This window comes from Pangasianodon hypophthalmus, chromosome 15, assembly GCF_027358585.1.
Source record: "Pangasianodon hypophthalmus isolate fPanHyp1 chromosome 15, fPanHyp1.pri, whole genome shotgun sequence".
Lineage (NCBI taxonomy): Eukaryota > Metazoa > Chordata > Actinopteri > Siluriformes > Pangasiidae > Pangasianodon > Pangasianodon hypophthalmus.
The window spans coordinates 12,062,501-12,089,247 of NC_069724.1; the positions used below are offsets into that span (position 1 = coordinate 12,062,501).

Genomic DNA, 26,747 nt, shown 5'->3' on the forward strand with positions numbered 1-26,747 from the left:
CATATCATACGACAGCTACCAACCAGGGATGGCGAAGGCTATCACGTGCTTCCTCTGAAACACGTGAAGCCAGCTGAGTGTATCTTATATTCGTCCCCTAATGCATGCACGAGCTCAAAGACAGCCATGACTGGCTCGTGTTGCTGTGATTGACAGGGAAGACAGAGTACGCCACCCCTTCCACCCAGAGAGCACGGCCAGTTTAGCTCTCTTGGACTCGTGACTACAGATGCCTGTGGCATTGTCAGGGTTCAAACTTGCGATCCTCCGGACGAAGGGAGAACTCTTTTCTCCTATAGTTACATTTAATTGTGTTGTGCACCGCAAAGTGTAAATTCCTGAAGACTTTCAAGTGTCAGAAAACTTTCTGACCGTTACAAAATGCTGAGACTGGAGACTCCTTCCATTAATGTTAAATAAACGACTCTTTACAGAAAACTTCACCATAACTACGATTATACGGTTTTCTTTGTTAAATAGTAACATATTTTAATTTCGTGTATTATTAGGCTTAGATTATGAAGCGCTTCTGTCATACAAATCCCTGGGAACGAGCTGTTGCTATAGAAACGATAACGTATTAGAACAAGCAGATTAATTTAAACCGGTGATATGACTTACAACCGGAACTGCTGTGAGAGCTGCTGTTATAGAAAAGTCCTTCGACACCTTCACACCAATCAGAATGAAGAATTCAGCAGCACTGTGTGAGAGAATATTGCGAGCTACATGTTACACAGTTTAAATTAGATTAAATTTGTGTGATTCTGTTGTACTGTAAGTCTGTTCTAACATGCAGTCAGTGATGATCCTGATGATACAATCAATATATCATATCGCTCCCACCTACATTGGGGGATGTTATTTAATTTCCTTTCTCACAGAGCCGTTTATCACCAGCGATGCCTTACAGATAGCTGCATAAATCATCAGAGCTAATGTGAGCTCGCAGGGGAAGTCATTTAAGGGAACTTTGCCCTTGGCTTCCTTGGCTGGAATAATTTTGTTTTCCGTTTGTCATGGAAATACAGATGGGTTTCCTCTGTTGTGTTTGTCTAAGGTAATGTTGCCACTTTTTTTTCGAAATGAGGCAATTTGTGCTGCTCTCGGGTCGTATCCAGGCCCCGAGCTAAGCAGGACTTAGTTTTCTTTTAATTTGCCCCAACTTTTCTGCTGAGTTTTCTTCATTTTTTTTCTTTGTACATGAAAGCCAAAGGTCTTCAAACTTATTTTCCTTACTCCAAATTGAAACTTGCTTTCTTCACTCGGAATTGAAACTTGCTTTCTTCAGGCAGTACCTCATTCTGAGCAATGTAATTTCAAGGGTTTCTGGTTTAGGCACCACAGGGATAGATCACTTTTCTTTGCTGTACATTAACAGTGCAACCAGCATATTTTGATAATCGTCATGCTAGGTTTCCAAAGCAGACTCATTTTGCGAGCATGCAGTTACAGAACCCTCAGCGCTTTTTCCTCTCAGATGCTCTTATTTTCTGGAAAGCCTCAGAATTACAACCCTGGAGGAGCTCCTGCTCTCTGAAGCGTTCGCATGCCAAGTGTACTCCTTCAACTGCTCTGAATTCAAGCTCGGGCTTTTTCCGTCTTCTGCTCTATGCACGTGAGGAAGCGGCACGTGGTTTGTGTACTCGTGTCACAGTTTAGCCCACCATGAGGATCCAGTACCCTATGGAACCTGCCGTGATGTGAAGGATGAAAAAAGGATGTCCTTCAAATCACAGCATGTGGAAAGCATAAAGCCGGGGAAACTGTTAGACCCGATTAAAGAGTTGGTCTGTGCCATGCTGAGTTCTTATCCAGGGAAAGCCAGTGCTGGAGAACTATAGGTTGTCCAGCTTGGGTGGTGTTCAACCTTTGTGAGGAGTAGAGCTGCTGTGGCTGATTAAACACTAATTAAGTCATGATTGCAGTTGCCCAGTACAATACAAGCTTCTTCTCGTTTCTTATCTGGCTGGCTGTTTTATCTAAACCACCAGACTTTGTTAATTTATTTACTGAACACTCATTAGCTCCAAACTTATCAGCTAAACAACACTTTCAAACAGACCCAGAGTAGAATTTTTAAAGAAGCTAGTAGTGCTAATGCAGAATGAAAATTTCTTGAAAAGTAATGAATAATACAGGAGGAACACAGGATAACCAATTGCCTTGAAAAGTGACCACATGGCAGAACATTCACCTACAAGTCTGTGTGTGTCCTTTACATATGTATCTCGAGTATTAAATGCTATATTTAAAAAGAGGCAGGTCTGAGCTGAAACATTCCTCGCTGGCACCTGAATACCATCCTTAAGCACTGGACATCTGGAACATGAATCAAATTTGCCTAGCAAAAAAGCCCATTCACTTGGAATGGAATAGAAAGCTGTACATGGAAAAGGGATTACGATAGCCGTTAATTTCACACTCATCTTTGGGACAGGTTCCTGCGGAGCAGGGGTCTTCAATCTTATCTGGAAAGGGCAAGTGTGGCTGTAGGCTTTCGCTTGATAATTGGTTGGAGACCAAGATGAACTGATTAAACAAGTGAAATCATGTGTGGCTTCTGCTTTGTTGGAATGAAAGACCACATTGGCCTTTTCAGGATAAGATTGAAGACCCCTGATCTAGAGGCACTTTAACTTTAGGCTTAGATTTATTTCATTTACACCCCTGAGCAGTTGAGGGTTAAGGGCCTTGCTCAAGGGCCCAGCAGTGGTAGCTTGGCATTGCTGGGATTTGAACTCACGACCTTCCGATCAGAAGTCCAATGTCTTAACCACCCTATCATGCAACAGCCGTCACTGGGGAGGATGAAGGCTAGAATGTCATATGTCTTTGAGACATATGAAGCCAGCCAAAAGCATTCTTTGTCGACCTGCTCCTCATGCTGCGTCACAGGGCAGCTTAACACACTGTTTGCCCTCTTCTGCATACATGAGCTCCCAAACACCCACGATTGGTGAATGTTGCTGTACTTGTCAGGGACGGGAGAGCATGCCATCCCTCTTGCCCAGAGAGTATGGCCAGTTTTCTGGCCACGGATGGCTGTGTTGGGATTCGTCAGGATTCAAAATCTCGTTCTCGGGACGCTAGGGCGAACCCTTTTTGTCTTGCACCAATCAGGAGCAAAACAGTTTTTATAAGTGAGGAGGCTAACATGTATTTTACTACACGTCACCCAGAGAATCTAGCATAATCTGAGTAGGGCTCATGACTACTTTTGGCATCGCAGCTTGGCAAAGCAGCCATTTGAGATCATTAGGAGTTACACTGCTGCTCCGTACATGGGGTACCCCAGGAGACGATTGTAGGCTCAGAGCTGGAAACAGATCTGCACCCCTCCACTGTATAATTTCCTCATTTTGTCTCTAAAGACATGCGTTACACTCTGCTGTCCCACCTGACTGACAGTACGGAGTCGCATTTACCCTGGCTGATCACTCACGGGCCTCATTTACAAGCCTGTGAGAAACATTGATTGTGCCGGAGAGATAGAAAGCAAGAAAGACGTCTCGGTGATTACAGGTGCCCTTAAAGATGGAATATTGACGTCATTAGCAGGAGAATGGGAGAATGGATTCCTAGCAAAGGACAAAGCTCTTATCTGCACATTTAAAATGCAAAAGGTGATGCCTGACTATGCTAATGTAGCCATTAAGAGTCTGCTCAATTTTTAAGAAATAATGGAGGTACAGGTAGACTTTATAAAATAAAATATGAACAAGGCATATGCACATCTATTAGCATAAAGAAAAGCCACGCGTCTATACTCTAGCTGGAGGCGTAGCTATAGGACACGTAGTTGCCTGGAGCATCGAGCAGCGTGGGCAAACCTGAGGCTGATCACTTAATCCATGAAAATATTAAATGTCAAATATTCAAGAACATTGAATTTCCTTAAAACCTCCAACATGCAAAGACGTCTCAGGTTCCTGGAGGGGGGCCACCTCGTTAGCACATCCGCGACTCGAATGACTTATGAGAACCAGTGAAGAGGGCTTTTCTTTGTTTCTTCTCAGGAAAGAAAACAGAGAGTGAGGAAACAGAGAGTAGAAAAAGGATGGTGATGAGGTGAAGATAATGGCGAATTAATTACGGATGACAACAATAAGACACAAAATAAGCAGTTAGAGGAAGTGGAGCTTGAGGGGTTTATCAAGCTGTCTTAAGAAATTGTCTTGTTAGCTCATTTATTCAGCATGAAGGTAAAGACTAAACAATTTGGACTAGCTGCTTTTTTTCCACATGCGTACTGTAACAGGTTTAACACGTTTACCATCTTACAGTTTTTTTCTGACAAACTGACGAACGTTTTTGCATTAGTCCAGCAAAGTGGCTAGTGTGCTCTTCATTTCAGATCCCAGTAATGGTATAATTAAAATACAGCACACACTGATTGGAAAAAGAAGAGGTTAAATCAAGAACCGTCAAAAGTACTTTGTAGTATCCCGAAAAGTTGTTTGCTAGAACTTTCCAAGCTTTCGCTTTCAGAGAGGGTTCCAAGTGAAAAATGCCTTAGCAAGCAAAGAACCTTTAACTACCCAAAGAACCCCAGAGGAACCCTGAGTGTTATTACTGTTAATTACCATCCATGCATTTTATACTCCAGAGTTAATTAAAGAAGACTCGTGGGTAATGTAATGAAGGCTTCTTTCTCTCCATCTGTCTCTTTACTCTCTGTCTGTCTTTTCTTTCTGTCTTTCTTTTCTTTCATTTCTCTGTCGGTCTGTTTCTTTTCTTTCTTTGTGCTGTCTTTGTGTCAGTATGTCTCTATTTTCTTTTTTGTTCTTTGTTTCTTTCATTCATTCGTTTGTTCTTTCTTTCTTTTTTTTCTTTCTTTCTTTCTTTCTCTGTCTCCTTTTTCTGACTTTCTGTCTCTTTTCTTTCTCTGTCTGCTTCTCTTTTCTCCATTTTTCTTTCCTTTGTCTTTCTTTCTTTCTTTCTTTCTTTCTTTCTGTCTGTCTCCTTTTTTTGACTTTGTCTCTTTTCTTTCTCTGTCTGCTTCTTTCTTTTCTCCATTTTTCTTTCCTATGTGTTTCTTTCTTTCTTTCTTTCTTTCTTTCTTGTTTGCTTACTTTATTTCTGTTTTTCTGTCTTTCTTACCTGCACAGTGTGTAGAATAGTCTTTTATAAATAGTATATATTTTTCAGTATTGGTTATTATGGTTTTTGAGTCGTTTTATTAGAGCCGCCTGGTCCAAACAGCAGAGTTATAGCGCAGCCAGTTTTCTTTCAGGTGAAGCAGTTTGTCTGAGCAGTAAATATCCACGTTCTGTGAGTTAATCGAAATATTCACTTCATTCCCTCACACCACCTGTCACACGCTGTTTTCTTTCTGAGTCAATTCGAGAGATGCTCGGCGAGAGCTGAGCTGAATAACTCAAGAATGTGACACAGGAATGTCGTGGTTAAGGTAATCTGTAAACACATCCTCCTACTCTCCTCCAGTGTGTGAGATCTGGACTGAGTCCAGCTGAAAGATAATGGATCTTTCTGGAGTGTATTTCATTAACACAGCACAGTGGAGCGCGTTATCACGACGCCGTGCACCAAGCGCCAGGAGAGGCCCCATCACTCATACCACACCCGCTGCAGAACCTATCAATCACGACTCTGAGGTTTATGGAGAACAATCGACCTTTTCATTTCATTCCCCTTCTTTTCTTCTCCCTTAGCTCACATTTAGATGTGTAGATGAACATCCACTGAACATAGCCTCTTTCTGTGTATGCAAAGAAAGGTCTGTCTATCTATCTATCTATCTATCTATCTATCTATCTATCTATCTATCTATATCTCTTTCTTTTTTACTTTTTTCAATCGTCTGTGAAAAGCATGAGATAAACCAACTGCTCTGGTTCCTGTAGAGAACATGCTGCTTTAAATGAAACATTTCTTCATATTTGTGCAGATTAAGAATTATTATGGCATATGTTTAGCTGGCATTTTTAAGGCCCCCCCCATCCCCTTTCTCTTTCTGTCCTTCTGCAAGCTCCCGCACAGACGTAGGCGGATGCTGAAGCCTTGCACCTGAAGTGGTTCACGTCTCTCTCACTCTCACTTAATTGCAGAAAGCAGCCGTGATCGTCGACACTGTTCTGAAACGGACCCAAGGGACGAGCAAAACCTTCAGTGAGCGCGCTCAGATCACATTGCTCCTGGTCCCGCTGGGTCGTTAAAGGGTGCAAGTGCTCTGCAGAGACTGCCTTTAATAGATATGAGGAGGACAAAGGTGCCTTCCATTCCACCAGCAGAAATATTATTTGCCAAGTATAAGACGTGGGAGGAATTTCTCTTGGAGACATAAATTCCAATTTGATAAAGGATGAAAATTGTATTGTGGTGGATCAGGGGGCTGCTGTTGGGATTTTCTTGTTTTTTGCAAAGTGAATCTCTGCAAGGAAGACAAAAATTTAATCACTGTTGTGTAACTGTATTCAAATCATCACTAGAATTTCTCAACTGTCAGAAAGAAAGATTTGGTTTACCAGTAATTATCCTTTTCTGTTGCATATATATATATATATACACACACCCACACACATATATATACATATATATATATAAAACGATCAGCCATAACATTAAAATGATTAATATTGTGTAGGTCCCCCTTGTGCCTCCAAAATAGCTCTGACCCTTTGAGGCACGGACTCTACAAGACCTCTGAAGGCGTGCTGTGGTATCAAGATATTAGCAGCAGATGCTTTAAGTCCTGTAAGTTGCGAGTTGAGACCTCCATGGATCAGACTTGCTTGTTCAGCACATCCCACAGATGCTCGATCGGATTGAAATCTGGGGAATCTGGAGGCCAAGTCAAACACCTTGAACTCTCCATCATGTAACTCAAACCATTCCTGAACAATTTCTGCAGTGTGGCAGGGCACATTATCCTGCTGAAAGAAGCCACTGTCATTAGGGAATACCGTGAAGGGGTGTACTTGGTCTGCAGCAATGTTTAGGTAGGTGGTACATGTCAAAATAACGTCCACATGAATGCCAGGACCCAAGGTTTCCCAGCCGAACATTCCCATAGTGCATCTTGGTGCCATCTCTTCCCCAGGTAAGTGAAGCACACGCGCCTGGCCGTCCACATGATGTAAAAGAAAATGTGATTCATCAGACCAGGCATCCTTCTTCCATTGCTCCATGGTCCAGTTCTGATGCTCACATGCCCATTATAGACGCTTTCGGTGGTGGACAGGGGTCAGCATGGGCTCTCTGACCGGTCTTCAGCTACACAGCCCCATACGCAGCAAGCTGCAATGCACTGTGTGTTCTGACATCTTTCTATCATAGCCAGCTTTAACTTTTTACACCCTGTTTGTAATCCGTTCTGGAAACTTGGCTCTGTAGTGAATTTCTATAGAAACAGGATTATTTTCATTGATCAATTTCTGCATTCCAAGCCTCACCTAATCAAACAACTTTCCATATCACTAATATACTCTAAATAGCTACCATAGCGTTATGTTGAATTTTAATAATAAGAGTAATTACAAGAAGTGCACTTAACCTATTTCTGCTTTCTTAATAACCTCCATCATCTTCTCAAGAGGCTCACTGGTTATTTAACCCTTTTTGGTTCTCATTTTGCAGTAACACAGTGAATCCGCTGATGCTATAGGCCGCATAAACAGTCTGTGACTAATACTTGTAGGAGAACACCTTTTTTTTGTTGTTTTTGTTTTGTTTTTTTTGTTTGTTTTTTTGGCATGACTTTTTCTTTTCCTTTCCCAGTCTTGCTTATAGATAATTTACTGAGTGGATTGCAGGAAATCAATTTTTTAATATCCTAGAGTCTTTATTTCAGGAATCTGGATTGGAAAAGGGTGAGGGGGGAAAAAGCTGTTCAATGTTCAATGCTTTATTTATGGGATGCGTGTTGAGAATTGTGTTGCCAGAACAACAAGGAATTAATTCTGTAAATTCTGTTAAAATACTGAGGCTGAGAGAAACAGTGCCAGGAATATTATACAAAGCAACATGTAGTGTATGAAATGTTCTTTGCCTGCTAGAAAGCTCCTTTAAACAGCGCTCTGGTTCTCAAAGAGGGCTTGTTTTTGAGATGCCTCCTGAAAGCTGATTGGCTGATTGTGGCCAAGATCTATTTACCAAATTTCAGCTCGATCAGTCTAACAGTTTCTAAGAAACAGGACTTTGACCTTAACTCCACCCCCTTATGAACTCTTCACCCCTTTTCAGAATCTCTTTTTTTTTTTTTTTTTTCTCCAAGTTTCAGTAAATTAAGCTCCTTACCTTAACAAATGATTGGCATGTCACAGCCATATTGCTTACAAATATCAGCATGCTTTTGATAAATACTCAGTTTCTGACATTGCTAAGGATTTTGAGATGAATGCTAATAAATCCTAGGACCATTTAGCCAAATTAGGTTTCACGTATGATGCAGATTAGCTCAGAATCTCTCTTATACAGCACTGTACAGCTGGTTGTCAAGGAGAAGAGCTTTGTTTATGAGAGTTACAGCATGGGGAAAAGAAGCTGCTTTATTACAGTAGATTTGGACGCAGTAAACGGGCTTCTTATTGTAATTTGGTGAGCTGGTAAGAGCAATAAGCGTTAGCAGAGCCAGCTAATGTCTTATCGATCTGCTCGACCTGAGGAGTGCCATGCCTTCAGCCTGTTTTTCCTCCAGGCGCTTTCTCTCATCTCTCCTGGGTCCAAAGGTTTATTTTAAAATCAGACCTATCCTCTGTCGCGCTATGGAAACAACAGGCATGGGGGAAGGGGAATCACTGTTGGCATGGTTACAGGTCACAATTTTTCCATGGCAGGATGAGGAAAATTCAAGGAAGTGTCCTTCTGCTCTCATGCTGATATACGGCTCTAATTTCTCTACAGCGACACGGCGGACATTTGTAGCTGCTTTGCATCTAAATCACTTCCCTTTAGTTGGACGTTCTCATTTCAGCTCTGGATTTGTGTTTACTTCACCTCATCTTGATTGAGGGCCGAGACGGAGCGTGCAGCAACCATCGCCGGCTCCATGTGTGAGTCAGTGAACCATTTCACAACCTCTCTCTCTCTCTCTCATCAAGTTCCTGTTGTTTTCTTTGTCACAGATTTGTTTGCTCACTGCGAATAAGGCACCCAGTCCAGGTGTGGTTATGTACTTGCTTTCTACACCATCAGAAAGAAAGAGTACTAAACGGTACCTTTCCTTGTCGCTCAGGCAGTAGTTCTATCTGTATTTGAATTTAAATGCGAAGCAGGCGTGGCCTAAACAGAATTGTGTGTTTTTTTTTTTATTAAATATGAACCGTACCACCTATTTTTCTTTGTCATATTTTTCATATATGACTCCTTACTTACGCACATAACCTTCATGAAATAAAAACCTCCCACTTGCACAAAATTGTTGTGGCGTCCCACTGCACACCTAGTCTTAACTAGATTTCTGGCTAAAAAAACCTCTGGAAGCCCAGTTGTGCTTCCTGCTCTGTTTCTGTGCCTGCTTTTGTGCCTTAAGGGATGCAGAAGAAAAGGCCATGCCATATTAAATTGACTCCGACTCACCCCCAAGTGAGGAGAACCCCGCTAGCACACACCTCCCGACACCCCACGCCGGCTCACCTCTGCCTTTGGAAATGATCAACGTTTATGTTTAGCTTGAAATACCAAGCGTCAAATTCACCTGCTGCTCGATTTATAAACACAGTCTGTCAGATTCAGTTCGGGGATCTGTCGCGTTGGCATCTTTACGTGTGTAGGCATCGTGTTTACCGTAAATCTGCAAGCTCCTCATGGTGGTTATGACTTGTTAAGATACAAGCCATATCTGAAAGCAAAAAACCTGCTTTTATTCCCTTTTTTTTTTTAAAAATGACTCCAGAAGATGTGAAGCTGTACAAGTCCTCCACACTCGCTGTAGACAGATTGGTGGGTGGAGTCTGTGCGACTGAGCGCAGGCCGTGTGGCCACGGAGAGCCTTACGACGTGGTGCACACAAAACCGTATGTCTACATATAATAAAACGTATAATAAAAGTCGTGACGTTCCTTTATGCCAGCTGTCTTGAGGATCTAACAGCATGTCATGCATGTGTCTATATATATTATAGTTGTAATATCTACAGTCCAGAGATTAGTCTCCTGGTTCTGAATCTGTGTGTGTTTGTGTGTGTATATATATATATGTGTGTGTGTGTATATATATATATATATATATATATATATATATATATATATATATATATATATATATATATATATATGTATATATGTGTATATATATGTATATATGTGTATATATATGTATATATGTATATATATATATATATAGAGAGAGAGAGAGAGAGAGAGAGTACCACATTAACCAAACCAACAGAATGAAGGAAAGCAGCCAATAAGTGCATGTAGGAGCTTTTTCCCGAAAAATCCCCAGCTCTGAGAGAGCGGAAAGCTTCATCAAGACTCTGATACTGATAATTTGCTTAGCACTTTTTTTTTCTTCATTGCTTTATAATAGCATGTGTCTTCAGTATTATTATAAAAGATGGAAAATGGTACAAATAAAGACAACCATGAACAGAGGTTTCCAAATTTTCGATATTTCTGTATACATACATGCTTTATGTATAACAAATGGAAAGGCCAGAGCAAAGTAGTAAGGTCTGTCGTGATTTTATAGTAAAATAATCAATGATGAGGTGGTGTGATGAAGCAGAGTTAGTTACCACTCCAAAGCTGATTATTTTCTTAACACATTGAAGTGTTTTTTTCCCCTTATACCACAGCAATTTGCCAGTGATTACACTTTTTATTTATTACAGAACGTCATACTTTTTATCCATTTATACTTGCATTTAATGCACATTATAGCAGCTATAAACAGTCGTTCCCTCACCAGCCTTGATTTTCTTCTCTTTTTTTTTTTTTTGAAGGTAATAAAATAAGAAAAAAAAGCAGTATGTCATGCTACAGAGAAACCATTTTCCAGTGGCTGTTACATAGTCCTGACACTGGAGACTCCTTCCATAAATGTTAAATAATTGTCTCCTTACAGAGCACTTCATCAACAATTATACGATTTCAAATCAGCATTTCTTTTAAATCTAATTATTAGTCTGATATTATTAATCTTAGATTATTTTGAGCATCCACCATGCAAGTCCCTGTAAATGAGCTCTTACTATAGAAATGATATCGTATTAGAACAGGAGCATTAATAAAAACCTGTGATTTGCACACGTTTGTGTGACAAACTAAACAGACTGCAACCTCTTCTGTACTAAAACAGATTCAGTGCACATGGGTTGTGTTGAAAGGGTATAAAACAGAAGAGTGTGTGTGAGTGTGTGTGAGTGAGCTGCCAGTAGGCCACAGCTGTCTGAGTCGGAGCTTGGTGCTCAGCACGGCTGCTCCTCCACCAGGGGAAAGTCAGAGACGTGTCGGAGCTCAGAGAAATGATGATGGATGCCGGCTTCACTCCACTCTGCGTTTCCTCTCCGTGTAGAAAGTTAGATTCGCGATCGATCACTGTCGCGGTGTGGAGTCCCGTAGTCTCACCGGCTGCGCAAGCTTTCTGTACACACAGTTCACACAAGCGTCGTATCCTCAGGGATATAAAAAAAAACCCAAAAAAAACAAATAATAGAGTGGAAGAAAAGAAAAGCAAAGTTTAGCACATTGTTGAAATTACATGATGCTATCATTATATCATTGTTTGTGTTGTTTTTTTGTTGTTGTTTTATTTTTTTTATTTGTGATTCTGGCGACATTGTCTCAGTCGACATCTCAAAAAATGCTGGTAAGTTATTTTCAGTAAGTTATTAGATTGCACTTTCAGTTTTGTGTTGCTCATCAGCGTGCTGGCTCTGAGTTCCTCATGCACATTATGAATGAATTTGGAGCTTTTTATTTATTTATTTATTTATTTTATTATAATTTCAGTCATGTATCACTCCACCCACTGCTGTCAGCAGACCCTCTTCCCTCTCAGGCAGATAATCACACCACGCCTCATTGCCTGCTTTTTTTTTTTTTCTTTTTCTTTTTCTAAGCAGATGATTGCTATTTCAGCGTTTTAGCTCCGTCTCGTCTCTGCACTCTCTAACACCACGCAGGCTGATTCCTCCAGCTGATTTTTCAGTTCCTTTTCATCCCTCCTGAGACTTTCTGTCTTATGACGTGCATGCCGAAAAAAAAAAACAGCTTGCCTCTGCATTTCGTCAGCCAAAAAAAAAAAAAAAAAATCGAAGGTCTCATTTTCTTGAGCATTGATTATGCACTGATTTGTGTGTTTCATTTGTGTGTTTGGCTGAACGATCCATACGATCCGAAGCACTGATCCAGCCTCGTGGGAATCGTGTGCATTGTGTATCCCTTCCATGGATCTGTTCAGTCATGTCTGTATGAGATGACATTCAGAGAGTTTAGCTCCACCCCCTTTTTTTCTTTTTTTTTTTTCTTTCTTTTTTTTATTTTTTTTTTTTTATTACAGCTTCTTCCATATTCCGTCTGACTGGTCATGCTTCGCATCAGCTCAGATGCCCAGAGCATGAACGCTGACAATCTCTGTCTGTTCATCACCATGTTGCTTGAACACACACAACTTCCTGCTGTGTGCCATGATGCTCTTGTTTTGTTATTTCGTCTTAATTTTGGCATGTTGACTCGAAACACAATTTATTGCGATTCGCCTGGCGCTCGTTTGACATTTTGAAACCAGGCGACCGCTGTAAACCCTGTCCATTTATGAATTTTGTGGACACTCAAAAGTCAGCCAGTTTCTCCATCCACATGAAAACACAGAACCAATTTGAAACCAGCGCAGTGATGGTACATCATCAACGGTTATGTCAAACACCCCAAGATTTGCGATAAGAGCTACGTATTGCGTTTTAGATAAAAACGAAAAGAAAAATGACCAACATGAGGATTCGTATATGTGCACTGCTGCTTAACGTTACACTTAAATACAAAGTGTTCGCCCGGGTCTTATCCAAAATGTCTGTTCGCAGTGTGGTTTGTAGCGGCAGAGCTGTGGATTGAGGAGCAGTACAGTGCGGATCATAGTCTCTGCATGACGGTTTAATAATAAAACAAAGCCAAATAAAACACGTGCAGACATGTAATCGTGTATAAGAACAACCTGATCGGATCAGACAACCTGATAAACAGAGTCCTCGCTCATTAATAACGCCATAAAACCTCAAAAACCGAAAACAGTGAAATCAGAGTGTTAAAATTTCTCCATGTTTTCTACATGTTTTCAAAAGCATCTGTTTACATGTGGACGGGACCCCAGTGAGTTGTGTGTTCACATTATTATTATTATTATTTTTTTTATTAATTGTTGCCAGGCAGACAAGTGACTCATCAGGCTGCTAATATGCTGTGTGACTTTGTGCTCCCTTCTGGCATTCACAAAATAACTCGATGCTTAGATTGTATTTTGATTTCTAATATGATTTTGGTCATGTATTTCTCAGTGGTGTGACACACACTGATCCTGTAACTGTAGCTTGCTACTCGTTCCTGAATCCCATCATCAGCTAGGACATTACTACCGACATTACATTAGAGTTAAATTCCATTAGCTGCCTAGCTGTCATGATCTACGTGATGAGATTACGACGTTGGCGTTGACGGAGGTGTTAGAAGGAAAGTTGATGCTTTGGAAGCTGATCAGTTTGAGCAGAGAGTACAGATGAGGAGGTGAGATAGACTAAAAGACTAAAGAGCTGCTGCATCACTCTGTTTAGGTAGAGATAAAGCACGGGTTAAATCCCACTGGACCGATGTCATCAGGTAGTCAGACAGTATTGTGGGTAATGTAGGAAACTGTTAACTGAAAAATAGACCAAGAAATTTAAACCTAAAATCTTGGGCTCCATTGAATATCATATTAATTAGAAATATCAATGTACAAGTGTTTTTTATTTTTTATTTTTTTTAAGACATGACGTAAGATAGACAAAAGAAGTCAGACATTTTGTCTAATTATGCAAGCATGTTTCTAACATTTGAGCAAAACACAGGTCTGAGTGAACTTTTTTGGCCACGTTGTGTATACTTTATGATTTGTCCATCCTGTTAGACCAGATCACCTACAAATGATGCAGTCTAATACAGACCTATAAAAATATTAGCACAATCTAGCAATAATAGGATAAAGAGCACCCGCTCCTGTTACTCAGTGTTCCAGCTTTGTGGATGATTCACTCTCCATTAACCCGGTGCTCAGAGGTGGACAGGTTCAGCTAAAGCTGATGAAAATGAAAGGTTAAAATGAGAGTTTGGCTGTTTTTGACCCTGCTGAGCTGGTGGCTTTGTAATCACACCAGTTATTTCCAATACAGTGTGTTAATCAGGACGTTAGCACATTTGTTCTTCAGAATTCTTTTCAGCTAAATTTGGATGGCTTTGGAAGTTCAGCTATTAGGTTACGTAACGATTAGACAGAAGGATAAATGATTTGCAGCAGCTGCTAACACGGTTGTAGTCTGAATTGCCTGCATTAAGCAATTGAAAGCAGTGACTCTGAGTGAGTTTGCCCAGGGACCAATGGCTAGAGCTTATTTGTTACTAGTCTTCCTCAGGGAGACTGAAAACCTGCTTTATTTCTGTGCTCGGCTGCTGAAATTGCCCCCAGATTGCACTGTAACAGCCGTGTTAACTCATTCAGTGCGATTTCATGTAGAGCTGCTTTGCGTCATAGTAGATGCTCATATCTACAGCGCTGTATGATTTGATTTTATTTTTAAAAAAGCCACTCTGTCTTCTCTCTGTTCCCTTCAGTCGACTCCACTACATCTGGCAGCGGGATACAACAGAGTCCGAATCGTCCAGCTCCTCCTGCAGCATGGGGCAGACGTGCACGCAAAGGACAAGGGGTAGATATCACTACACTTACCTCCATTCTACATCTATAAAAAGATCCGATTAAAATTGCAATCTTGATTTGATTTAAGAACTAATGTACTGCATTGGCACTAAAAATAGAATCACTGTTCATCCTTATTCACTGTCACTAATGAGCATAGAGACGTTGTACAACTTGACCTCACGCACAGCTTAAGCTCAGCGAGTCTACAGACAAAAAAAAGGGAGAAATATCATGGGAAAGCTGTGACTGAATTTGAAAATGATCCAAATGCCCACTTGTAGTGAGAGAGGAACAAATGTTTAATACTAAATTTTTGATTACTAAACAGACAACTAAGGAGTGCCACAGATGACGTGGGATAAAAAAAAAAAAAAAAAATTAAGAATTCGTTCTCACGACTTAACACATTTTAGGTAGATCATGGCCACGTTTTATTAATTCGTTCCCTCATTTTGGGTCAGTCGTGGCAATGTTTTACTAAATTGTTTCCTCGTGTTAAAAGGACGATGGATTTATGAAATTGCGGGCGTGAACTGGTAAAATGTGGCCACAATTTACCTAAACAAGGGAACGAATTACTAAAATATGGCCATGATTTACCTAAATCGAGGGAACGAATTACTAAAATATGGCCAGGATTTACCTAAACAAGGGAACGAATTACTAAAATATGGCCAGGATTTACCTAAACAAGGGAACGAATTACTAAAATATGGCCATGATTTACCTAAACAAGGGAACGAATTACTAAAATATGGCCATGATTTACCTAAATCGAGGGAACGAATTACTAAAATATGGCCAGGATTTACCTAAACAAGGGAACGAATTACTAAAATATGGCCATGATTTACCTAAATCGAGGGAACGAATTACTAAAATATGGCCAGGATTTACCTAAACAAGGGAACGAATTACTAAAACGTGGCCACGATTTTCCTTAAAACGAGGGAACGAATTACTAAAACGTGGCCATAATTTACCTAAAGCGAGGGAACGAATTACTAAAACGTGGCCACGATTTACCTAAAACGAGGGAACGAATTACTAAAATATGGCCACAATTTACCTAAACAAGGGAACGAATTACTAAAATATGGCCACGATTTACCTAAAACAAGGGAACGAATAAATAAAAGGTGCTCACATATTAATAATCATGGGAACAGCTCTGTAGACAACAACTCCACTCATCGAAACAGGTGAAGATCAGAAAAAGACCAATCTTGTTCTAATCTTGTTGAGCCTCAAGGTTCACTGTGTTGTGTGTTCTGAGATGCTTTTCTGCTCACCATGATTGTAAAGAGTCATTATTTGAGTTACTGTAGACTTCCTGTTAGCTCAAACCAGTCTGGCCATTGTCCTCTGACCTCTCTCTTTAGCAAGTAGCTGGTGAGTGTATCGTTCCTCACAAAATTGGTCATAGAATCATCAGTGAGAATCTTGATCTCTATTCTAAGTTTAAAAAAACGCTGAACCCTGCTTCATTGTGCAGCTCTGCAGATCTGCACACATGTATCTAATATAAAATGCGTGCACTTACATGCACACTAATAATCTGTTTCTTTGGTTTTGCCAGTGAGCAGATTAAGTGGTCATTAATCTGGTTATGCAACACATACAGTTTGAACCTTTGAAACAATAAAAACACTTATATTTGCCTTTACTATTTGTAGCAGCCCTATTAAAGGAAATTAGATTATTGGTCTGACTTCCCGATTATCACATTTCTTGAGTGCATGTACATTAGGGCTGGATGATATCTCAGCAAGAATTATAAAGATATTATTTTTAGAAAAACAAATATTTTAAACAAACTGTTTAAAATTATGTCTTTGTAGTTTTCTGGGTTTTTTCGCTTCTCGTCTGTCAAGGATTAGAACAGATTCCTGAGTACATCGTATGATCATAATGTACATTCAGCGCTTTTTTTTTTTCTTTCTTTCAGTTATCAGATTATTTTGTACATTATTTTGTGCTGATGAATATTGATTGCCTATTGCAGACCCCACTTACATCTTGTTTTAACATGTTTGTTACATTTTGTGCAATAAAATCCTTCCTGTGAATAAAATAATATCATGCCATCTCCACCACTGGCTGATTTCCCACACACTCTCCTCGAATATTAGCATAAGGGAATGATGATAAGACCTATAAAAACCAAACCTAAACGTAACAGTGAGAGCAGTTAGAGCGTTTGCTAGCCGGATATTTATATCCATATTCAGATCACATGTTAATGTGAGGTGTAAATGGGGCTGTTTGTTTTAATGTCTGGGTTATAAAGTGGAAATGGAAATGTTTTTCCTCTGTGTTCTCTCTCCTGCTCAGTGGCCTCGTCCCTCTGCACAACGCCTGCTCCTATGGTCACTACGAAGTCACAGAGCTGCTGCTTAAGGTAAGAATCACACACACACACACACACACACACACACACGCACACACTAACGTCCCTCAGGTCCTGTTTTGAAATATATTGACAATAAAGCTAACACTGGTAACCTCATGCCATGCCAGTATACATAATAACGTCACAAGCACATTAGGAGCAATACACAAGCATGTTAGGAGCAATACACAAGCATGTTAGGAGCAATACACAAGCATGTTAGGAGCAACACGCAAGCACGTTAGGAGCAACACGCAAGCACGTTAGGAGCAACACGCAAGCACGTTAGGAGCAACACGCAAGCACGTTAGGAGCAACACGCAAGCACGTTAGGAGCAACACGCAAGCACGTTAGGAGCAACACGCAAGCACGTTAGGAGCAACACGCAAGCACGTTAGGAGCAACATGAGCATATACACTCGGGTCTATAAATGGTTGAACATTGACAGAGTTGTTATTTTAGCTGTCTACTACAGCATATAGGAGTTGAAATTAAATAATGAATATGAGCTCAAAGTGCAGACTTTCAGCTTTAAGTGTATTTGCATCCAAATCAGGTGCACAGTGTAGGAATTACAGCACTTTATATATGTGCCCCCGCCCTTTTAAGGGCCCAAAGGTACTTGGACAAACTAATATAATCAGAAATTAAACTGTCATTTGTAATAATTGGATACAAATCCTTTGTGGTGAGACGCTGGGTTTCTTCCCTGGATTCTTCCCTGGTTTCTTCCCTGGTTTCTTCCCTGGATTCTTCCCTGGTTTCTTCCCTTGTTCTTGGGGTGTTTTGCCTTCATCAAGTGAAATGCATGCTCAGTTGGATTCAGGTCTGGTGATTTACTTGGCCATTACAGAACATTCCACTTGTTTGCCTTAAAAAAGCCTTGGGTTGTTTTGAATTATGCTTCAGGTTCATCCGAACTGTGAAGCACTGTCCTATGAGTTTTGTAACTTTTGGCTGAATCGGAGCAGATAGTAATGGCCCCATACACTACAGAATTCATCATGCTGCTTTTGTCAGCAGTCACCTCATCAGTCACTACAAGAGAACCAGTTCTATTAGCAGCCATACTGTACATGCCCATGCCATAACATGAAGTGGTATGCTGCAGATCACATCATGAGCAGGTCCTTCCCTTTCTTCATACTCTCTCTCTCTTTTTCCCTCATCGTTTATGGAAATAAAAAGTGACAAAGATTTGAATTACAAAAAAGATTTGAATTTTAAAAGCAGCTGAATTCTTAATATTGAAATTTAAAGACCATTACATTCATACTATTGAAATATATTAAGTTGAAAACCACACATCTGTATTTATTTATTTTGAAATCACATCCTTGAAATTCAAGTTATCTTTTTTCAGTGTTCAGAGAGACTATTATAAAATCAAGTATCTATATTCAAATATGTTTTTCAGTGTTCACAAATTCAGATTCAATAACTGTGTTTTCAGATATTCAGAAACCTATCTTCAGGTTGCTCATTTCAGTGCTCAAATTCAGGTTGCAAAATTCAACACAAAAAAAAAAAAATAGTGTGATGAAGCAGAGTTACTGTTACCACTCCAGGGTTGATATCTTCTTATAACCTTCCCTCACCAGCCTCTCTTTTTTCTCTCTCTTGAAGTTATAAAAAAAATAAATAATAACGCAGCTTGTCATGTTTTCACCAAGTAACCGCAAAGTGTAAACTCCTCTGTCCTTCACCTCTGGCTGTTACAGAGCACTGACACTGGAGACTCCTTCTCCTTCCCTTCACAGAACACTTCACCATATCAACGATTAAGTCTGAGCTGTTACTATGGAAACAATAACACATAAGAACATGTGCATTCATATAAACCTGTTATTTTCAGCTGTGCTGCTGTTCTAGAAATTTAATCAACACCTTCTGACCAATCAGAATCCAGAATTCAGTAGCGCTGTGGTGTAAGAGGATTTAACTGACGACCCACAAAGAGCATCTCTCCCCCAGAGCATCATCAGCTCCTGATACCTCCTTGTGCCTCGGCTGCTTAACTCCAGATCCGATTAAAAGTTGCTGCGTAAGGGATCAAAAGGACAATTAAAAATCCTGTTATCAGCAGCGGCTTTGTGCTTAACACGTGCTGGCAGGTTTATCAGAGCAGAGCTGCTCGAGGCTGATACTTACCGCTCGTCTTCCTCTCATCCGTCGTCTTTCTGAGGTTGTGTTACTGCAGATGCTTGAGGAGTGTTTATCAGAGCATGTGTCTCATTTTGCATTCAAATATTATTAATCCTCTTGTATGTTGACTTCTGGATATTGAGCTGTTGATGTGTTTGGAAATTATGGTTTCATGTTTTTCTGAACATAAGCCATGAGTTTTCAAACCTAGTTCATTTTGTGCAGTTCACATGGCTTTTCTCACGGTTTTCAAATGTGTTCTTTGTTGATCAGGAATTTATTGTACTCTGCTTTGATGGACACTTCGTAAAGATTTTGTTTTTATCTGCAGATTACACATGTACATTTTTTGCTTAGAGGAAATCTTAAAAAAAAAAAAAATTAACTGCCATTAATAATGTGCAAAGATTATCTAGAATTTAAGTACTTTTTTCATAGATTTTTTCATTGAATTCTGGATTCTGATTAGTCAGGAGTTGTTGATTAATTTTCTCTAACAGCAGCTCGGGTAGTAGTGCAGCTGCAAATCACAGCTTTATATTAATGCACTTGTTCTTACACATCATCGTTTCTATAGTAACAGCTCCTTCACCGGGACAGATTAAAAATCTTGTACAGTTATTAATATAGTAAGGTATACTGTGAGAAGTTATTTAACATTTATGGAAGGAGTCTCCAGTGTCAGTGCTGTGTAACAGTCCTAGGTGAAGCTGTAACTTTAGGTTTTCTGACACATCTTCAGGACAGAGGAGACATCTTTTTCATTTGAAGTAGAGCTGGATGATTTGACAATGGAATATTGATATTGTGACAAATTATGTCACAATACACTTTTCTCAGATATCACTGCAATCATGATATCTTTTTATAATGAACTGATTAGAAACAATCTAATCAGTACATTATAATATATAATTAAGTTTTTTTTTTTTTTTTTACATTTCTTTAAAATGTTTCATTTTTTGCAGATATTTTTTACTTTTCTTTTTTTTTTTTTTTAGTTCTTCTCAGTGTTATTTTGTAGTCATTAAGTAGGGAATAGCACATTACACATTACTGGGTTTGCTGTTATCAGAAAATAATCCATGCTGGGATGGGGTGATGAGGCCTCACACAAAGCAGAGTTACTATTCCCACCCTGAAGCTGATTAGTTTCCTATAACAGCATGCCTTGAAGTGTTTTATTCCTCTTGCACCACAGCAGTTACCAGACCTGTGTATTGTGATCACGTACACGTACTCCACACGTACTGCTCGCGCTCACCGGTAAAACAGAGTTCACTCAAATCCTGAGCTGACATGAAATTTCTCTGTAGTGTACTTGTTTCTTTTTGTAATACCTTGCTTGAATAAATGCCTCAGTTACAGCAGTAGAGATAATAATTATGATATTTGTGGGTGACATTCTGTTACTGTCTTTTATTAAATTTATGAATTTATTCATGTTTATTTATGTTTAGTGTATGTTTGCGTAGCACATCCTCGTGCTTTCTGGCAATGTGCCTCTTAAGGTTCCAAAAGGAATCTTTGCTAACTCTCAAAGTCTCTCCACACTCCCTTTCAATTTCTTCTTCATCCTCGTTCTTAATTTTGATTTATGAAGGTTTGCAGCGTCATTTAAAAAGTGTTTGAACCCTTAACCTTAGACCTACTGCTTATTTCACAGGTTCTCAAACCAGCACATCACAAAGTGCATCCTGGGTTGAGTGAGTGGCAGTGAGTGGTCTGAGCCGCTCCGCTTACATGCTCTGATTATGATACATGTTGTGTATCATAGCAATGTCATGAAGTGTTGTGATATATTTCCGTCATATGGCCCAGTCCTAGTTTGAAGTTTACAGTCAGCTTAATTGCTGCATGAGCTATTGTTGTGTAACTTTAGGTTACTTAGTGCTACAAGCAATTCTGCCAAATATCAGGCTAAATTTGTTAGAGAATCAGATCAGACTCATTCTTTCTTTCCTCTGATAACCAATCCAGTGTTTTCTGCTGATATCGGCTGGATACTGATACTGGATTAGCATCAGTAATTAGGGATGGGGTGTAAAACAGACACAGCAGGACACACAGGCTCGAGAGCTTGGACAAAGCAAACTGAATTTAAAAAAAAATATTGTCCACACCAGAGAAGGTTGGTGTGAAACCTTCTGAGACACCGCCACATAAATTCCATCTGCTTTGAGGATGTAGCCTACATCATTTTGTTCTACAATTCATAATAATAAGGCATTTTTATTTCTCATGTTCGTACTGCCTCTAAAATAACTTTACTGCCCTCTGCTGGTGTGATATCGTTTAGTTTTTGTCTCATTAGTGTTGCTGAAGTTTTGTGCTCTGCTTTTTCACTACAGTCCTGATCTTAATGCCTGTCGGAAAATCACACACACACACACGAGCAGAGTTTCATTCCCTGTGTTTGTGTGTCTTTAGCATGGCGCGTGTGTGAATGCCATGGACCTGTGGCAGTTCACCCCCCTGCATGAGGCAGCGTCCAAGAACCGTGTGGAGGTTTGTTCCCTCCTGCTGAGTCACGGAGCCGATCCCACGCTGGTCAACTGTCACGGCAAGAGCGCAGTGGACATGGCCCCCACGCCCGAGCTCAAAGAGAGACTCACCTGTGAGCACATTACTCTTCTTACTCTTCTGCTGCTGCTGCTTTAATCTGGTATTGTACAGCACAAACAAATGATACTAATTTTGTTCGTTTTGTAGTGTGGCTGTGAGACGAATGGGGATTAACGCATGGGGCCATGTTCGTGCATCGTAGACTTTACACTGAAATATAGCGGTTATTATATCTCAGAAACCAAACCAGCATAAATCAGCAAAAACTATTTCACTTAAGTTTTATTCAATGCCTTTTTGGATGAGGTTCCTACTCCGCAGCAGGTCAGGTTATTTATCTCTCTGATGAATTTCCTGAGAATTCCTTAGGTCAGCTTCTCGCACTACGGCTTCTGATTCTGACTAAACTACACCACTGGGTAGTCTTTTACACAAGTGGAGGAAAAAAAACCCTCTGAGCTCATTGCCAATTTGTCTGAACAGCCTTTTAAGAACAAAGTGCAGCACAAAGCCCAGAGATAAAAGCTGCATCTTGATTTAAGATGGTGTCACAAACCAGCGCATGCCAGGAAAGTTACCCATTTAAATCCTCTCACATGTTGTCTCTGCACTCATCACCATCTCCTGTTTTGTTCCGCTCTTCCTCAGACGAGTTTAAGGGTCACTCGCTGCTCCAGGCGGCACGGGAGGCTGACATGGCCAAAGTGAAGAAGACGCTCGCTCTGGAGATCATCAACTTCAAACACCCGCAGACCCATGAGACTGCGCTGGTGAGTTCTCCCCTCACACACACCTGCCATTTTGTGGAGGAGAACTGTATTTTAACATTGGAGTACACTGCTATAACTTAACACTCAAAAATATAGCAAGATCAGTCTTCTTTTTCCCCTCAATCAACACAGTAGATGACATGAGAGTCAACATTTAAATATCTTTTGGACTCTTCGATATTAGCTGACCTCGTAGAAGCCCCGCCCACTTCCCCTATCTCACATTAGGAATGCTCCATATGATTAACCTCAGAGGAAGTGAGGAAGTCGGCTCTTGGAATTACTTCTTTTTTTTTATTATTAACCTCTGTGTGTTTGAGCTACAAAGTGGGGAAAAAACAGACATCTCCAGGATCGTCTTTTGTTAGCACCAAGCTAGCCAGCTATGTGTATTTACCTCCTCAGAACGGCGAACTGTATATTCAGTGTTACAGATTTAATAAGCAAATCGGTCTTGATGTTGATTGATCTAAAGCAAATACTTGTATATACAGCATTTAAAGTCAGCAGAATGCTACTCTGTTTCCTGTTCATGCTGTGAGCAGCCATGTTGATTTGGCGTCACTTGCTGAACTCGGAGTTGAGCAGACCGTCTCGTGTTCCTCAGTTGGAATTCCGATTTCTGAATTGAGGGGGGGTTCCTACTGCTCGTCCATTTTAGTTCAGATGTAGACACTAGAACCTTTTACATGCACACTTTCTTATTAATTACTGTAGGTAACATCTTTGTCCTTGAATAGTCTGCTGCCTGTATCTTATCTAAAGTAGGTGAGCAGTAGCTCCACCCCTTTTTCAGCAGGACTGCGCATTATTCTTCTTAGCGGTTGACTAGCGGTTGACTAGCGGTTATACTCACACCATCACAGCACCTGGAGAATCTGTAGATAATTTCCTCTTTATCGCCAGTGTTAATCAGTCAGCTCGGACATGTTTAGCGCCTACAGTTTGCGTCTTTAGGTTTCTGCTATCAGGCTAATGTAGCTAGCGAGTATAGAAGCCTACAGCCACCAGTTAAGCATATATAGTTCAAGTTGGATGCATTAGCCTCATAGCTTCTATCAAGCTAATTACTCAGAGTTAGTGTCTCAAAATGGCATTAAAAAATTGGTTACTTCTTTCCTCTGCATGTAGACATGATGGGATTTGAGTTTTAATTTAATGGCATTTTGGTGATATTGGTATAATGTTGTTGTCGCAGCATTGTGCCGTTGCCTCGCCCCACCCGAAGAGGAAGCAGGTCACTGAGCTGCTGCTGCGGAAGGGCGCCAACGTCAACGAGAAGAACAAAGAGTGAGTGCAATAAGGAATTTAATGTTCTGGACTGGATTTATTTTGAAAATCAGGTTTCTATTGCAGACTTGCTGTTCAGGTCATTTTCACCATAAGACTAAGATTAAAACATCTTTCCTCTATCTTTCCTGCATCTTTCCTCTATCTTTCCTGCTTTTCTGTTCATATGTTTTCGCAAATTTCAAAACAAATTTCCAAAACTGTAGTCATGCAAAAATCCTGATGTAAAAGTGATTAGGGAGAATGGAGAGTACACAGCTGTTTTTCACATCTGTATGGAAAGAAAAGAGTGGCAAAAACAGACACATAATGGAGCGATTTAACATTTGATGTTCATTCGTGTTCAGTAAGTGCTTTACCTTGGTCAGGGTCATAGTGACAAAGATGTTTTATTAAAATGAAGAAAAATGTTTATTTGTTTGGTTATGAGCGTGCGTGTCCTCAGTGGACGTGTTTGTGTAAATTTATCCAGACAGACCGCTGAAACATGACTTGCGTCCCCATCATTTATTTATTTATTTATTTTGCCTTTTGTCTTTTTCAGACTAGCTTGTGTGTGTGTGTGTGTGTTTGTTTGTTTGTTTGTTTTTTTAACTTTATTTTGTATATAGTGTAACTGCTACATAACTGCTGCAGTAATCATAAAGACAGTCTTGTGCTCATCCCACACAATCTGCTCATGCTGAATGTCATATCAGCATACTTATTATACTTTCTACCCAGAAAAGCGTGGGTTCCCTTTTCAGGCTGGTGTCTCTTCCTCATATCTTCTCAGGGCGTTTTTCCTCGCCCCTGACGCCTCTGACTTGCTCATTAGGGATGTAAATCTACATCATGATTCCTGTAAAGCTGCTTTGTGACAATAGTTAAAATTGCTATGCACTTAAAAATTTAATTTAATTATTTTATGTTTTTTTTTTTTTTCCTCCTCCATACTTAAGGCTCTTCCATTTAGGTTTTTTTTACATTTTCCATTTAGGTTTTTTCACATTTTCCAAATTTGTCTAAACAATCTGCATGGATTAATAAATAATAAATGGTAATAAATACCATTACAAATAAGCAAGATATAATTCGTGGATGTTGTCTTTACACACGTTGATGTCACTGTTTTCTGCCTTTCTTTTTGTGTAGCTTTATGACTCCTCTGCATGTGGCAGCTGAGAGGGCTCACAATGACATCCTGGAGGTGCTGCAGAAACACGGGGCCAAGGTACACACACACACACACACACACACACACACACACACACACACACACACACACAGACATCAGTGATCGTCGTGCATCACATCACATCGCATCACATCATGGGCCATCTGGTCTGTCTGTACTGTAACAGAGAGCTAGAACACATCGGTATTGCAGTTACTCACACATCTCCTCTTATCACACAAACACACACACACACACACACACACAGATGCCGCTCAGCACTCAGCTCTCTCTCTCACCTCATATGAGCAGGAGAAGGTGGAGCTGTCGTTCTCATGTCTGCTCTCACCGTTTCCATTAATAATAATGACAGCCAGTGTTTATGGGGCTTTATGTTAGAGACGGCGTTTAACAAACCGTCTCTGTCTGAAAATAAAGAATGAGACATGGGTAAAGAATATTACCATTTGATGATGTTAGGCCACGCCCACTCATCATTGTTTGTTTGTGTACGCTTTGCTTTCTCATAACTGATATTATGAAAAATGCAACACGCATTTTACTCTACATCCATGTATCCGTGTATACGGCAGTCAAACACTGTCCAGAAATACACAATTTATTTAAATTATTTACATTTAAATACAAATAATATAATTTATAAATACAAAAAAACAGTTTTTTTTGTCTTATTGAATTCAAGAGAGGTTGGTGAGGGAACAACTGTTTATAGCTGCTATAATGCAAGTGATAACAGGAATTAGCTTGTTTCACAGATGTTCCACAACATCAAATGTAACTCTAAATGGATAACTGTTAGTATTTAATAGATAAAAACTTATAGGCCTTTTTTTTTTTTTTTTTTTTTTTGCAAATTACTGTGATATAAGAGGAAGAAAACACTATTAGAGGAATATAATGAGCTTCCAGGCTGGTAAAAGTAACTCCACTTCATCACACCACACTGTTACTCAGAATTTTATTATAACAGCATGACGTGAACATAACGATCTTAAATAAATGAACACATTTTAATGAAAAGTGCTGCTAGATATTGCAGTGTGGAGTTTCACAGATTTATATTTTAAAATGTCCACGATAACATTATTCTTGTCATTGTTTTAAATTTATTTGAAATTACAGCAATAGTTGCATCAATGTGCGCTTCAAGAAAGTTCTGTGAGAACATTGTTTTGTTAATTTTTAAAGTATTTTTTTTTTAAATGAGGAATACTTAAGCTGTAGGAACATTTGCATTTTTCAGAAGGATGGGATTATCTCCCAGTATATCTTCACTGTGCATGATAGTTGTTTGTACAGGACAGCTGGTGACCTGAGAGGAAGTTCTACATCCTTCCTGATTTTAATGTTAGAATTTTCCATGTCGTTACTCGGGCTTCATGCTATGATGCATGCTGTTTGTTTGCCGTCGTAAACTTTGTGTTAATGTTTAAAATGCACCGTTAAATGCAGTCAGCTTAAATTCCTTCAATGAGCACACAGAATAAAAGCATAGCTCTTCACTGGAAACGAGATGCTGAATGTGTAAATCGCAGGAGGGGTCTGTATCTGTT

General features: G+C 39.8%; 1 protein-coding gene across 2 annotated transcripts in view; it reads left to right on the forward strand.

The window, feature by feature from the left end:
* The window catches only part of tnksa (tankyrase, TRF1-interacting ankyrin-related ADP-ribose polymerase a), a 108,857-nt gene that overhangs the window by 55,679 nt on the left and 26,431 nt on the right, over positions 1 to 26,747 (forward strand). The window contains exons 6-12 of one of the 2 annotated variants that reach the window (XM_026941157.3): positions 11,752 to 11,772; positions 14,766 to 14,860; positions 17,188 to 17,254; positions 21,823 to 22,009; positions 22,606 to 22,727; positions 23,926 to 24,017; positions 25,152 to 25,230. In XM_026941157.3, coding sequence (XP_026796958.1) covers positions 11,752 to 11,772; positions 14,766 to 14,860; positions 17,188 to 17,254; positions 21,823 to 22,009; positions 22,606 to 22,727; positions 23,926 to 24,017; positions 25,152 to 25,230 — 663 coding nt within the window. The remainder of the gene's footprint in view (positions 1 to 11,751; positions 11,773 to 14,765; positions 14,861 to 17,187; positions 17,255 to 21,822; positions 22,010 to 22,605; positions 22,728 to 23,925; positions 24,018 to 25,151; positions 25,231 to 26,747) is intronic. The other variant, XM_026941158.3, reaches the window with a different exon arrangement.